Source organism: Scatophagus argus, chromosome 4 (genome assembly GCF_020382885.2).
Source record: "Scatophagus argus isolate fScaArg1 chromosome 4, fScaArg1.pri, whole genome shotgun sequence".
Classification (NCBI taxonomy): domain Eukaryota; kingdom Metazoa; phylum Chordata; class Actinopteri; family Scatophagidae; genus Scatophagus; species Scatophagus argus.
This window is the reverse complement of record NC_058496.1, coordinates 15,709,668-15,725,345: the sequence shown is the minus strand read 5'-3', so window position 1 is coordinate 15,725,345 and position 15,678 is coordinate 15,709,668. Positions and strand designations below refer to the sequence as shown.

The 15,678-nt window shown below is 39.0% G+C and overlaps 1 protein-coding gene and 1 long non-coding RNA gene across 2 annotated transcripts; one reads left to right on the top strand and one right to left on the bottom strand.

Annotated features, from left to right (window-relative positions):
• The first annotated feature begins 553 nt into the window (after window positions 1-553).
• LOC124057331 lies at window positions 554-6,550 on the top strand. The gene is made up of 2 exons (XR_006843093.1): window positions 554-894; window positions 5,780-6,550. It is a non-coding gene; the product is annotated as an uncharacterized LOC124057331 (long non-coding RNA).
• On the bottom strand, window positions 5,265-14,564 carry ppef2a (protein phosphatase with EF-hand domain 2a). Its single transcript, XM_046385413.1, has 15 exons — window positions 14,415-14,564; window positions 14,282-14,336; window positions 14,004-14,179; window positions 13,533-13,647; window positions 13,032-13,078; window positions 12,277-12,443; window positions 12,119-12,155; window positions 10,858-11,007; window positions 10,386-10,721; window positions 8,835-9,020; window positions 8,501-8,643; window positions 8,179-8,285; window positions 7,157-7,323; window positions 6,877-6,964; window positions 5,265-6,029 (listed from the first exon to the last, which is right to left on the bottom strand). Exons 1-15 carry the CDS (start codon window positions 14,481-14,483, stop codon window positions 5,776-5,778), a joined length of 2,097 nt encoding a protein of 698 aa, XP_046241369.1. The 5' UTR covers window positions 14,484-14,564; the 3' UTR covers window positions 5,265-5,775.
• Between the last annotated feature and the right edge of the window lie 1,114 nt (window positions 14,565-15,678).

Below are 15,678 nucleotides of genomic sequence, written 5' to 3'. Positions count from 1 at the left end.
TTTGGCACAAGTGACCACTTGGACTCAAGGATAAAGTGATTAGATTTTAGAGATCCAAAGGTTAAGATCACTGTGACCTCACATTTTTGGTCATAACCCAAGAATTCCTACACTAATTGTGATAGATTTTCCCACAATTGTCTACAAAGATGAACTAATGATGTTTTGTATCTAAAAGGTCAAAAGTCACCTTTACTGTACCACCATAACTCAGGAACAGAAGGGCTGATTGTCAACATTTGCATGGGTATATATGTGGATTGGTAGTGTGGGGGCAGGGGCCACTCCCACTGGGTCATACTTCTGTTAAAAATTAACAAATCACAGACCTGGGAATACTCAGATAGCTGTTGAATTCATGTCAGGTGCTCTCTGCCTTTGCTATTCAACTGATTGGTGGTAACATTTTTTTTATTGTATTGCTAATCTTCTTCTTTTGAACTGAATCTTCTTTTTTTTTTTACACTATTCTGAAACTGCCTTTACAAGCAACTTTAGTGTCACAGTCTGAAGCCACCTGTGAGTCCTCTCAGCTATGCGGTTGTGAGTGATGCAGAATGAACATGTTATATCAAATCAGTCACTGTGCTGAGAAGCTCTCTGTCCTGCATGTTTCATGTCTTTCTCTTCCAACACACCTGATTCAAGGGATCAGCTTGTCATGCAGCCCTGCAGAAGTGTGATAATGACTCGTTCATTTGAATCAGGTGTGTCAGTGCTAGGAAACATCTAAAACATGCAGAGCAGGGGGTCCCCAGAACCAGGACTAAGATACGCAAGATTAGAGACACAACTTCAAGGAAATTTAATAATAAATTTAATTTAATAAGTTTTGAGTAATTATGGCTCCGGCTCTTCTGCTGATGGACTCTTATGTCATTGTCATAACCATGTGTGAGTGATCACTTCTTAATTCCTACTGGCTCAAAGCACTTCTCTGCATAGCTGAAAATGATCGTGATGTTTCATTGGTGGCAAAGGTTGTAAGTTCAAGACTCAGGCACAATTAAAATCATGACTTGAAGGTTTAATGACAATTTTGGTTCAGACTGTTATACTGATGGACTTTCCTGTATTTATCTTTCTGTGTCCTTCTTTGTTTCCTCCTCTAAATGCCTGGTCCTGACCACTGCTGCACAGCAGCCATAATTAGGGTGAAATTATAGCTCAAGAACTATAGACACTGCAGTCAGTAGCCACATTTATAACCACTTGGGTAATGTCTTTTAGTGACATACAAAATCTAAAATTTGTTTACAGGCAAGCAAATAACTCTGAAATGTAGTTATTTATTTGAAACTTTGTATGAAATCCTCTGGAAATGACAGACTTATAAACTGTTGGAGCTGAAGATGGTCTCATGACACTTTTTCATTCTTTGTCACATTTTGCTATGAGCGGTATAGAAAATGGATGGATGGATGGAGTTTCTCCTGGTCTTTTGTCCACTCACAGGCCAGTTTTTCAAATAATTTTGATGCTCACTGATGAGAAACAGAAGAGTGGTATAATGAAGCTCTCCAAACTGGATGATTTTGTTGGAAATGGTCAGGTGACAAAAACACACATAAGCACACTTCAGCTCCACAATTTCCTAAAATCTATCGGTGTCCTTGTCCTGCGAAGTTCTTTAATGTTGCTTTAAAGAGTAGTTAGATCTTCATCTATGATAGCGAGTGCTTCGAGACACTCCTGTTGACTGAGTAGTTTTCATTCAGATGTTTTCATTAGGACAGAGCACCATCCGCTTTGCAACTGTAAGACCACCTGCAGACAGTGAACAATAGATGCCCCCCTCCTCGAGTGAATGGGAAAAATAGGTCTAACTGCCTTCTTCTTTTGTCCCACTTGTGTGTGAGTCTCTGTGTTGGGGGTGGTGGTGGCTGGATGTGAAAAGCACAAGTGGACAGGCAGCGACATGCCAGCCCGCATCTCTGGGGAAGAACACTCAGTTTGTTTTACGTGTTCCGAGTGCTGAGCAGATAAAGGAAATACTCTGACATCTTGGTTTCTTGCAATAAGCACATTTAGTGTAATTTTGAGTACTATAGCAGTTAAAATAAGCAGAACAGCAAAATGCTACTTACACTTGACTGCATCAGTAATAATAATCCAGTGTAATGCATATTAGTCACTCAGAGGGATATTGTTCAGAATTTTTATGCATGACTAAATAATTTTGGTAGTTTACTAATAACACTTCTCTATTTCTACTAAAATTTTGAATGCTTCTCATTTGTAAAGGAGTTCTTTGTAGTAATTCTTTGTAGTATTAACATATGAAAGATTTCGCCTTATTTACTGAGACCTGAGATGAGAAGATCAATATCTCACTCATGTTTATTCACTAAAAGTGAATCCAGCAGCCAGACTGCTGTTACCTTAGTTTAGCTTAGCATAGAAACTGGAAACAGGGGGAAACGGCTAGCCAGACTCTGTACAAAGGTTACATAATTTGCCTACCAGCACCTGCCTTGGTTTAATTTTAGTTTTCAATGCAGGATTTTAACTTGTAACGGAGTACTTTTACAGTGTGGTAATAGTACTTTTACTAATGTAAAGGATCTGAATTCTTCCTCCTACCACTGAATGATTAATAATACTCCTCAATTATTTTTTCTCTTCTCTATCATAGGAACTAGGGATGACGAAGCTGTAATACTCACTGAGACATATCCCCACCTTGAATCTCAATCCCTGGGTTCCTAAATGCTCCTGCCACACCTTTACTTGATCTCCGCTCATCCCCATGGCAATCACCTCCCCCCTACATCCCTCCCCTCAACACTTAATCATCCCTCCAAACATGACCCTCATCCTATCCATCACAAATCTTTCAGACATTCAAAATAAATACTTTTGTACTACACTATGGCTTGATCTGTTCGTGAATCTCTAGGCAAAATTGTCCTTTCCAGGTAAATGATGACTGCATTCGCTTAATCCAGCCACAGGAGGCGGCTCTGGACATGTTTTAATATCCACCCACCTGAAAGATTATCATTTAAAAGGAAAACTACCATCCCCAGCACAGAGGTTTTTATGAAAATAATGTAAATAAAACCACAGCAATTTCCAGCATGTGTTTCTGCAGCTCAAATTAAGGGTGTAGCACTTTTAGACATACCAGTTAGTCTCTGTTTGTTTGCTTTTTGCATCCACCCTGAACAACTAAAGTGCTTAGCCAACCTTTGAGGATAGTTGTTATCTTCTGAAAGCAGTCCTGAGACGTGCAGCTGCAGGTTAACTGATGGGATGTACAACTTGCTGCCAAAATGTTCAAAGTACTAACCCTTAGTACTAAATGGTCTTTTGTGCCCCCTGCTGGTGATTATGAATACTAATTGGGATCTCCCTGCAGGAAATAGCGTCATAACATTGTTGTTATATTGTTATCATTGTTAATAACCGCATATGAGATGATATTTAAAACCCTAAAATTGTTAAAATGTTACATTCAGTTGATTTAAATTAAATAATAAAATGATATGAGGATTTTGTTAACTTCAATATGTGGCCTTAATTCTGAGATAAAAATAATAAAAATATTTCCATTATTACTGAAGTGAAGAAAACATACTGGATGACTGACTTCATTTTTAAATTTTAATGTGTAATATTTTATTAAATATTAAAGCTGGAAAGCATTTTGATTAATTGGCTTGATTTAGTTTAGTGGACAGTAGTCAAAAACTAAACTTGCTCACCTGTGTGACTTTGAGAGTGGGACTTTGAGCTCCTCAAATAAGAGTACGGTAATTTAATTATTTAAATTATTTAAAGAATTCCATCCGTCCATCCATTTTCTATACCACTTATTTGTCGGGGGGCTGGATTGTGGGAGGAAGCCGGAGTACCCGCAGAAAACCCACGCAGGCCCAGGGAGAACATGCAAACTCCACACAGAAGGGCCCAGACCAGGATTTGAACCTGGAACCCTCTAATGAATGAATAGTTACTAACTATATAATGTAAACATAACCTTCAACAGTTGGCACGCTGGAAAACATATAAACAAACAAAAGAGAATGTGATTATTTCCTCGAAAGGCTCAGTCATTCACAAGTGAGGATGGGGTGAGGTTCAGCTATAGACGATATTCCCACAGGGCTCAGTAACACTTCGTAAAACCGTTGTTGGTAAACACAGTTTGCAAATGACTGCATTCTGTTTTTATTTACTTTTTACACAATGTCCCGACTAAATATTAGGGTTTGAACATAAATGCTCTCACTCCTGGATTATATAAAAATCATTTTTTTCTCCCAGTTTACCACTTTTTGATCTTTTACTGTTCTTCAAGTTCTAATTCATGAACAACACTGAACTAATGACTGCTACAAATGTGACTTTGAGATGTAATTACAGTACAACATTTTACATGGTCAGCGGCCCAAAAAACGTACAATAAAATTTCCATGTTAAACACAACAAACTTTTACACATGCAGACACTGACTTCTTCATGTTTCCCTGTGTTTCCAGTCTTTGTGCTAAGCTAAGCTAACCTTCTCCATGGCTCTAGCTTCATACTAAGCAGGTAAACTTCACAGTGGTATTGATTCCCAAACTACCACTGTAAATACAGCAAATGTTCTGGGCTTCATATCAACAATTTAGATACAGACATGTACATCCTAATAGTCAAATGAATAAAAGCATGAGTTCTCCATCCTGGACAAGGTGACGGATTGTATACATTGTTGGCAGCTGATACAAAACATCATCAGTGCAAACTAGACTTAACTTCCTCTCTAGAAGTTAAAACACTTCTGCTAAGGCACAGCAACATTTAGTTGCAAACACTTAGGGCAACTGATGTCGACCTGCACACTTATTAATTGTAATATTTGGATCTGTAGTTTTTAAATAGCATATGATATTTTCACAGATGTGGTTTCATTTATTTATTTATTTTAATTGTTTTGTCACTGTGTAGTGAATATCATTGGGTTTTGGACTGTTGAATGAACAAAACTTTTCCACAGAGCCACAACGATTAATTGATTAATCAAAGCTGAAAATAGTTTCAAGTTCTCAAATGTGAGCATCTGCGCTTTTTCTTATATTAACATACTAAATATGATACTTTTACATTTTCTACATTTCATGAGAACACTAATCAGTCTAAGAAAATGAAACTATCATGTAACAGTAAAATGAGAAAATAACTATCAGATTAGTCAGTTATGAAAATAATTGTCAGTTGACGACCTAATATGATTGGGGACTTTAGTGAAATATGTTTTAAATATTGGATAAATATTGGATATTTGAATATTTCTTTTCATGACTGTTTTTGGAGGTATTTGCAGATAACTTTGATGTCTTATTGTTCATTTTGTAGTTAAAGTCTGTACATCTGGATTGGTCAGTCGTTTTATAACGTTTATCATACAGCATGTCAGCCTCTGTATATATGTATATATGGAGGAGGTAACTATTTTTATAATCCAAATGGGATTGAAATGTTATCCTTTTAAAATCACTGGGAGTCAGTATGAAGGCGGTATTCTTGTTCATGTCTCACCCACACTTCTTCAGTGGATGACACCATTTAAAAATGTGAAATGAGCATTCGCTGTCAAATATCCTGAACTCTAAACTCTTCTTAATCCCCCGTGAACCATACGGCTGTTGCTCAGCAGCATCCTGCGTCTTAATGTGCGTCATTAAAGCAGCTTGCATTGGCTGACCCGCCCCCCTCCCCGGCCAACTGTCTGGAGTGGAGTCTGAGCCTGTGTGGCTGTCTGTTTTCAGCCTTTGTTCTCTGTGTTCAGATGTTGGGGTCTCCCTCCAGCCTGGTGAGGTCGTTGGCCGTGCCCATGAACATGCTGCGCCCTCGCTCCAGTCGGCTCTTCTTGTCTGTGAGGCGAAAGGCCTCCATGAACTCGTCAATATCGATGCTGCCATCCTGGTTGCTGTCGATGGTGACGGCCAGGTCTGAGATGGCCTCATCTGTGATCTCCATCTTTAGGTACACACTCAGCAGTTTCCAGGTCTGCCGGAAGTCTTCCATGGTGATGAAGCCTGGGGAGGTTAAAAGTTAAACATGCAGGGTAGAAGGGAAAAGTTTAGAGACACAGTAAAAGAACAGGATGGAAAAAGTGATACTGGTAAGTGCATTTGGTCAGAGGTGGCGGGTGGAGAGACCATTAGGTCAAGGGGTTAATCCTCGCATTAAGTGAGAGCGCTCAGGAGGCAGTTACAAACCGTGGCCTCTTTTGCACGCTACAGGTGGATTAACAGAACCCAGTAGATGTTTCTATCTGGACACAACTAAAGAGCTCTGACACACTTTACACATCCACTGCTCCATCCACCTTGGTTGGATTGTCTCTCTAAGTTAGTAAGGCTACATTCAACTCAAGATATTTAATAGGAGGGGATACTTGAACAGAGTAAAAAAAATGTCACTGGTCAAATATGAAGTAGTGGAGGTCGAGATATCCTGATGTTTAGTCCCTTGTGTCGGCCAAGCTCTAAAAACACTGGATCCTTACTTTCCATAATGTGATACTGATACTGTATTGTCTTTTTTTAACTATTTTTTTTTTAAAAAATCAATGAATTGTCGTTGGATGCAGCTTCTTCTGTGTGAGTATTTGCTCCTTTTATCTGTTTTGTATGATTGTAAATGTAATATTGATCATTGTTCAAACAAAACAACAACCTTTGACAACATGAGCTTGAGTGCCACTTGAGTTTTGACTGTAAGAAAAATAAGGAGAGACATTTTAAGGTGAATTTCCCATTTCAGGGGCATTAACTCCAGAGGAACACCAGAACAGCAAAATATGCTGCCCATTAAGAAGGAGTAGAGTAAATAGATGTTCACAGTATGCATGTGACTTATTTCAGTGATGAAGAGTTTTACCTGAGTTGTCGGTGTCTACGATTCTGAAGATGGTCTCCAAGGTAGAACGATGGCGATACAACGTCTCGAGCAGACCCTGGTCGATGTGCTGTGAGAGGAGAAACGATAAGAACCAAGTGAGAAAAGTCCCGACGGTGAGATTTCATTTTTATGTAAACAACATCCAAGTATATGATGCAATGAAAGTTAGAGTGTGTCTGATTCAGCAAAAGGTGTGCGCAACATCTTTAAGTTGACCGGCATGTGTCTCCAGCTCGGTGTCTCAGTGTTGTGTCCTTACATCCGTGTTGAGTCCTTTGATGGCGAGCTCGTTGAACCACTCGTGGTAGTCGATCATGCCGTCGCTGGTCTTGATGGTGATGAGCTGACAGCGCAGCATCCTCCAGGGAAGACCAAGGTGCATCACACTCTCCACGGCAGTGGCCCAGTCACTCAGAGACACAAGGCCTGACGAAGGGGAAAATTTTACCTGTCATCTGACTCCTTTTATAATATTAGACCTAACACAGATTCTCATCCATCACCCCTTCACAAAGTCAAACTAGGGCAATGTAAAACTCTAAAAATCAAAAGCAGCCAAAGAACCCAACAAAAAGCAGGACAATATTATCAGCAGACTTGTGCTTATTTATCAGAACCAGAATACTTTATGGATATTGGGTATATAAGCGTGGGTATGCTGTATATTAATATTAGAATAGTAATAAATAACAAGAAATTGTAGAACACAAACGCCAAAGACTTTTGAGGTAATTTAGAAACAGTGTCAGTTATACTGTGAAGAGCACTCACAGGTTGATTTTATTTACATGGTTAAGTTTATTAAAATTGTCATGAATTCAATGAATTGCTGTATCAAAACTAAGCATTACTTCCTTTTATGTGAAGTTGATTCACAAATGTAGAGATTTTCCCTCACAAGCAAAAATGTTAAATAAATCTGGAGTGAGAGAATAAAGACGAGGTGCTGAATGACAGAAAATTACATACTTCCTCAGTTACTCATTACGCTCTTGAGAAACAAGAATGTAGACTGAAAATAAGCGGCTGAACAACAACAACAGTTTCAGCTGAGGTTTCTGTGAAACTATCAGATGTTCTGGGATGAACTTCTGAACAGCCCACATGTTGATTTCTTTGAATGGGGATCGAAATGTTCTGTACAAAATACAAAAGTGTGATCTCACATTTCTCCCTAGTTAGATGGCTGTCTGGGGAAGTACACAAGAGATCTCTAATAAACATTAAGTAACACCTGATCTGTTTAGGGCTGAATTGGTTCATGAACGTGATACTACACACCTGTGTTCTCACTGTCGAGCTTTTTGAAGGCACAGATGAGGTCAGATTTGTGCGCAAACAGCTGTTCCCGCAGGACTTTGAGGGCTGAGCGCTCCGTTCGCCCAACACTGTAGATGAGACAACAGCAAATGTAACAGATAAAAAAACAGAATTAAAGGCAGAGCAGTGCAGAGAAAATAAGCACATTTATCAAAAGTGTATTTACTATAACAGACATTTTCAGGTTTTCTGATGTTTTTTAAACCAAACATTAAACAGACAAAATTGCAGCACTACTGCAGAATGATTCATGTTGTTGGGATGAATATTAGTTATTTTGTACCTTTGTCTCACACTGAGCTCTCGGGTCATGCTGTTGGCCTGGTACTGAACCAAATAAGGCACTAGGTCTGGACCCAGTTTCACATATGCCCCCCTGTTACTTCCCACATCATAGTAATTGGAGGCAGAGAACAGGGTGAGGACCTGAGTGAGATGAGAGAAAGGGTTAACGTTTAGTTTATTTTTAATAACAACAATCATATAATTGATCTTGACATGCCTGAGATTTGCATGAAATTCGACTCATGTCACAATAATATATTTAACTGGAAAATTACACAATACAGGCTGTGAAAACATGAACGCCTCAGAGGGGATTCAGTATCTCAGCTCACCTTACGATTGTGGCAGAACTCATAACCGTCCTGTTTACACTCATGGGAGCGAATGATGAGCTGCAGGTTGTGTCTGTTCAGGAAGTCCTCTGTGACGTCAGGCCCCCAGTAGCAGCCTCCACCCCGCACCTCGTTGGGTGTGCAGCCATCCTGAGTCATCGGGTCGCTCCACAGCAGGTCCAGGATCTGAGGGCAGATAGGATTTAGAGGAAAGATTCAACTTACAAAGAGAACATATTAAGGGGGGGAATAAAAATCACCTGTTGGTTTAACAATCTCACCATGAGGTCCATTTGAAGCTGTTCTGGAGATTTCAATCATATCACACTCTTCCTGATGAGGACAAAGTTTTGTTTTTTTTTGTTTTTTGAAGTTGTGTCTTTGAGTGAAACATATCAACGACTGTTGGATGAACTGATGTGAGACGGGCTTCGAGTCCCCCTTAGGATGACTTTCCCACCAGCCTAAGCAGCACTTTGGATTTAGTGCTAATAACCAAATGTTAGTATGCTGACATGTTAAACTAATGTAGCGAACACGAGAAACCTACATAAACCACTGCTGAACGTATGTTAGCATTCATGGAAACAGCAGTGAACATGCAAGGTAGGGCACAGCGTGCAGGCAATTGTAGAAGCAAAGTACAGCATAAGTGTACATCATCATCATTTTATTGTTTCCTGCCATATTCTTCTCCAAAGCCAAAAGAAAATTTCTATGTAACAGCATGATGGGATTTATGGCTGCTAGGCTTATGTTTTCTTGCTGCAGAATATTTATGTAGCTATGCTTGTGTTGATATGATTATATCCTCTGTCACAGCATATGTCTGGGCTAGCTCATACATGAGCTGCTAAAGCTGTTTGGCTTTAGATTTTGTGAAGTTCATAAACTTCATGCCCAAATCCCCAAAGGTCCATCTGACTGTGGATATTTCACCACAGATTACTTTTCCTTACTTTTTGAGGAACTCTAAATGGCAGTTTGAGTTTTTCTTTTGTCACTCTCTACCTCCCTGCTCACACATGATTTGTTGCTCAAAGACCAAAAAATATTTTTGTGTGCTACAGTAAAAACCATTTACATTTATAAAATAATGTCTTTTAACTACAGAATGTAAGTTATTTTGAGTGTTTTTCAGGATCTGCTGTCAGTTCTGTTAACAGCTGGTTAACACATTTAAAAATTTTGAAAGCAGCACACTACATTCGGGGCAATCGGGAATAAGTTACCCTGAGTTGTTTATGTATTGTGCATGTTTGTACCATCAATAAGTGCAATAGTCCATCAACTTCTACAGCTTTGAGGGTTAGGTGGTGACAGAAAAGCAGATTAAACTCATGGCAGAGGGATTAGTGACGTGGTGGATGACAGCATGTTAAAGCCCATGTAGGCAACAATCCTCAGCACCTCTGCTGAGGTGACAGAACCTTTGTCACACTGTGACTCAGGATTGATTTAGTCCGCTGAATCAGAGCTGAGGCACAGAGGCCATGACCTTTGTTAAAAATCTCGTGTGACTCTTTAAGACATGAGAACAATAAACATCACCTGTTTCCATTCATCCTTTACACTGTCGCTGTTGAGAGACTCAGAAGACGTAGATGGAGTCGTGTCTTTTTCTGATCTGTTGAGGTTGAAAATTGACTGTTTCCTCCTGTGGATCTCCAGGTCTTCCCCCACATTAACTCTGATCCGGTCAGAGAAGTCCTGCAGCGAGCGGTTCTGGAAGCTGTCACGGGTTCCGAGAGGTTTGGGATATGTGAGAGAAGTCCGACGCTGGAAGATCTTGCTGTTGGACCAGACGTCCTCATCCATGTCTGAGTCGATGGACGTCCCCGCTGAGCTTTGATGTCTCTTCTTTGGAGGCCTCAGTGCTGAAACATACTGGGAAACACAGATAGAACAGGGATTTCAGCGATCAATTAGCTGTTAAATACCACATGAAATGAATGTGTATGTATCTGTTTTTGATCAGGTATTAGTGAATGTTTATCACAGCTGCACATGTTGTCCTCCTCACATTGTGTCTGTCAAGTTTGGCCAGGATGCTGAGGTCTGTGACGTCGGAGATCCCTCCATGGAGTACCAGCACCTTCTGGTCTATCACCGTTGCTAATGGCAACCAGCTGAAAATCTTCTGCAGCAGCTTCAGTATCCGTTTGCCGTGCATCTGAGGAGAAGAATGAGAGTTTGTTTTCTTTTATGGTGGTATGCGTTTGTTAGATTTTCTTCTTCACCTTGTGAGATGAATTCTTTGTTCATTATTTCATTTAAATAATGAAAAAATGGAGAAAAAAAATAAGTTTCCTAGTCATATCATGGATTCTTAATAAACTTTTTGATTTATTTTCTAAATTTGTTAAATTGTCTTTTGTTGTTGTATAAATATATTTTCTACATTGTATTTTATATGTAGCAATGGAGCCTTTATGACAAAATTCTTTTGTCGTGCATGAACCTTTCTTTCATCGTCTCTGTTTTATATATATAAAAAGCGTGAAACGCCACTTTTTCAGTAAAAATGGAAATTGCAATGTCAACTCACAATATGAAACAACGACCAGAAGTTTATGTAATATTAAGCGTTAACAGTACTGGAACTACCAGTTCCACATTTAAACAGGAGTTTGTAAGTCACACTAAAAACAGACTCTTGGTTTGAACTTCCTTGATTTTATTGTATTTGGACGTATTTTGGTCTCATTTTACAGATGTTTTCATCACCTCCTTTACTGCTGGAATGGGCTACTGGATGCTTGAATTTCCCCCGAGATCAATAAAGTATCTATCTAGCTATCTCTATCTATCTGATGGTGTAGTTGTTTTCAGCTTGTTTCTCAAGGATAAAAAACATTGTTTCAGAAGAAGAGAAGAAGTTTTGATGTCTTCTTATTTAAATTATCACTGAAAGTGTTCAGAAATTCAAAGTTTCTTTTATCTAAACAAAATCAGTAAGAAAGGAGAGAAAATGTGAAACATTTGGGACATCTGAGGTTTAATGAACTCAGACGTTTGGTCATCTGGTGACCAAATGACCTCAAATCCTCTTAGCTGCGAGGAGGAGTGACCAGTGTGTTATCAGTCCATGTTGGGCTTTAGTCACAATTTGTGGGCCAAGTAGGCTGAAAGCTTTTTAATTTGCGGCTGCAAAGATCACTGGGATTAGGGCACATTTTGGCAGTGCTAGCTGGTATGATAAGTAGGGATGAGGAGTTAATGCCAAACAGTAAACAAAGGAAAAAGAGTGTGTTGGGTTTCAGGTTTATACGATATAAACCTACCTTGTACTTAGTCAGCACCTCCTTAGTGAAGCCATACCTACACCAGTCGGAAAACACAAGATGCCAAGTTCGAGATTTTTGATTATATTTTATAAGATTGGACAACAAGAACATGGTGGTCTTGGGCTTCACTGTCCCTCAGTTGGATTCCTTTTTACCTCAGGTTGACTATGTGGTCTTCGTGGTTTCCTCTGTTGAGGTAGATGTCACTTGGGTAGACGAGCAGGAATGAAAACAGGATGATGAGGATCTCAATGGAGTCTTTGCCGCGGTCTACAAAGTCTCCATTAAACACGTAGGGCTTGTCCAAAGACGGCATGCCATTCTGTAAAGTAAACATTAGCCGAGTCAAGCTGTGTTAAAGGGTCATTCTGTAATCTAAATGTAAACAATGATTGACCACAAAATAAAGAGTGAAAACAGATCCTGTTTCACTCACTAATTGGTTAGCAGAAAACACCTTGGTTATAATTAAAAATCAAAGTTTAGAAAGGAAACAAGTTTGATAACCAGTTTATCATCCAATTTGTTTAAGCAAGAAAAACATTCAAATGTTCTCTGATTGTAGCTTCTCAAATGTAAGACTTTTCTGTTTTTCTCTGGTTTTTTTTTAATAATGTTGTGTTTTTGGACTGGTCAGACAAAACAAGACATTTTAACATGTCACCCTGGCATTTTTCACATTTACTTGGACATATCTTGGACTAAGCAATCAGTCTGTTAAATGAGACAATAATCAACAAATTAATTAATGACGCAAACAGGAGAATATTTTGATTCAATTCAAAAATATGCCTGTAGAAAGCTCTTAATAACTACAGCTCATAAGTTTAAAAAAAAAACAAAACACTGACACATACGGTAACACCTCTAAGTTATTTCAGCATTTGTGAAATGTTCAGATTTTAGAGACCTTATAGAAAATCAGCAGCAAATCTTCCAGTTGTCCATGCAAATCACCTGTAATGAAGATGATATACGTACATAAATTAACACACATCATCAACAAACACAAAGAAACTGTGTACATTTTATTCGTTGATGTATATTGTGAGAAAAATCTTTTTTGATGTACTTCTGCCAAAATGGTTTTAGACTAGAGCTACAGCTAAAGATGATGAGCTTTTGTATGTAAAAATATATATACTGCCAATAAAGTTGATTCTTCTTCTTCTTCTTCTTCTTATTAATGAGCAGTCCTGATAATTATTTCTCATCAATTGGAATATAAAATATCAGATATTTTAGATATTTTTTTTATTGTTTTTATTAAAGATGCTGACCGATCACACCGTCAGGTTTGGCTGGGGACCTTTGTTGTAACATCAGCTCCAGTTTCTTTACTTTTATTTGCATCTGTACATGCAACTTTCACCTCCATAACGTCTCTATCTGACAGTTTATTCCATCTCACCACATATAGTGATTTCTTTGCTGTGGCAGGTGGAGATGCGGTTGATATTTGGCAACATCCGGAGCTGTTTCCACGTCTCGAGCAGGAGCTGGAGGACGTAGCGCGAGTGCAGCTGCTACTGGGAGAAAAACTTGTTAGCAAGACGTTTGTAGGCACAAACGTGTGGACAGGTGGTCACACTGCAGTGTTTGATAACTCCTGTGCATGTATGCTTTTTGTCATTCTTGAACAGGAGAACAATACGAATCTAATAATATATTTATTTCCCAAGATGGAGTTGATTTGTTTTTGGAAATTCTCAATGCCAAATAACCTTGTTGGGGCGACAAAAGCAGTTTAATATCAGGATTTAAAATGCTTTTCATGTTACGTCGGGTCCAGCACAAGACAAAATAGAGCATCTTTAAAATCAAATAATTTTCCTACTATCCTTTTCAGACACTGGACTGTCCAGCACTGGTTAGAACCTACCTTTTTGTTCCTGAAGGCCTCCACCAGCCCAACTGCCTGCTCCACCGTCAGAGGGAAGGTGAGGTGAGGCCCTGAGTAAATCTCTGGCACCTCGATGTTCTTGTAGCAGAAGTACCTCTCCCACTCTGCGTCCCGACAAACCTCGTTCTCCCTGAAGATGTGTGAGATCAAGTTTCCTGGTAGAAAGGTTAAGATGACAGTTTAAACTCAGACATTCAGTTTTACTGAAAAAAAAAATAGTTTGTATTTTTTGTATTTTGTTGAACTGCAAATCTTACGTTCATTGCTTGATGGCGTGAAATTGTCCATTAGGTAGCCAAGGAAATTATAAAGCTGCACAGGGAGGAGACGTGAGAGATGTTACTTTGCAGCAAACAGAAACAGAAGTAGCCTGGGCCAGCAGTTTCTCACCTTTATCTGAGCCTGTTCCCCAGAGTACTCGATGGACTGAAAGATGTGCCAGGTGTATCTCCGTCTCATCTCTGTGCGGGCCACGTACTGACGATACCATCTCTGAATCAGGACAGCAGCTCTTAGGGCTGAAACACAACAGACGGCAGGTGATCAGAAAATGTACTGGAAGTATTGCTACATTTCCTCAAGTAAAACATGTGAGTATGTTTTTTTTTTCACCACTGGGCATGTGCAGTGCACTCTAAGATGCAATAGGGCCATAATAAGTCAATATCATTGTCTCTCCAAAAACAAGACAAAGTGTTAAAATGTATAGTCTTCCATATAGTGATACACTATATAGACAAAAGTATTGGGGCAAATGACCATTACACCACCAGGATTTTAAAGACATCACATTCTAAATACATGGACAGCTTTGCTGCTATAACAGCTTCCATTCTTCTGGGAAGGCTTTCCACAACATTTTGAAGTGTTTCTGTGGGAAACAATTGCCCATTCATAATCTCCATTCCAGTTCATTCCAAAGGTGTTTGATGGTCAGGACTCTGTGTGGGCCAGTCAAGTTCTTACACACCAAACTCATTCAACCATGTCTTTATGGACTTTGCTTTGTGCACTGGGGCACAGTCATGCTGGATCAGAAAAGGGCCTTCCTCAAACTGTTGCCACAAAAATCCAAGCATAGCATTGTCTAAAATGTCTTGGTATGCTGAAGCATTAAGATTTCCCTTCACTGGAAGTAAGAGGCCAAGCACAAGCCCTGAAAAACAGCCCCATAAAGAGGTGTTTTGTCTACATAGCGTATATTTCAACAAATCTATTAACATAATATTTCTACTAATATTATGATTTTCTTATTATGCTCTATTTAAAGATGACACAGGTCATAACTAACAGAACAGTTTGAGACACAGGCTGATGTTGTGAACAAGGAGGGAAGCAACTTGTCACATTTACTTTCTTGTCACTGTGACCGACCGCAGCAAAAAGCCTTGCATGCTTTTTATGAGTATTTGTTTATTAAAGTAAGTTATTGTTAACATAAGTAAAATCATACTGAAAGTACAGTCCACTACAACAATCATAAAAATATCAGCAACCGCAGAGTAAAGTGTTGATCAAACAATCATTTTGTTTCCACGGTTTATTCAACACTGAACGTAATCATTCAATCATCCTGTGAACCTTAAATGACACATTTCTCTCTCCCATGTAGCTGAAATTTGTTGTGGTGAATTTTGTCTCCAGTTTATATTCT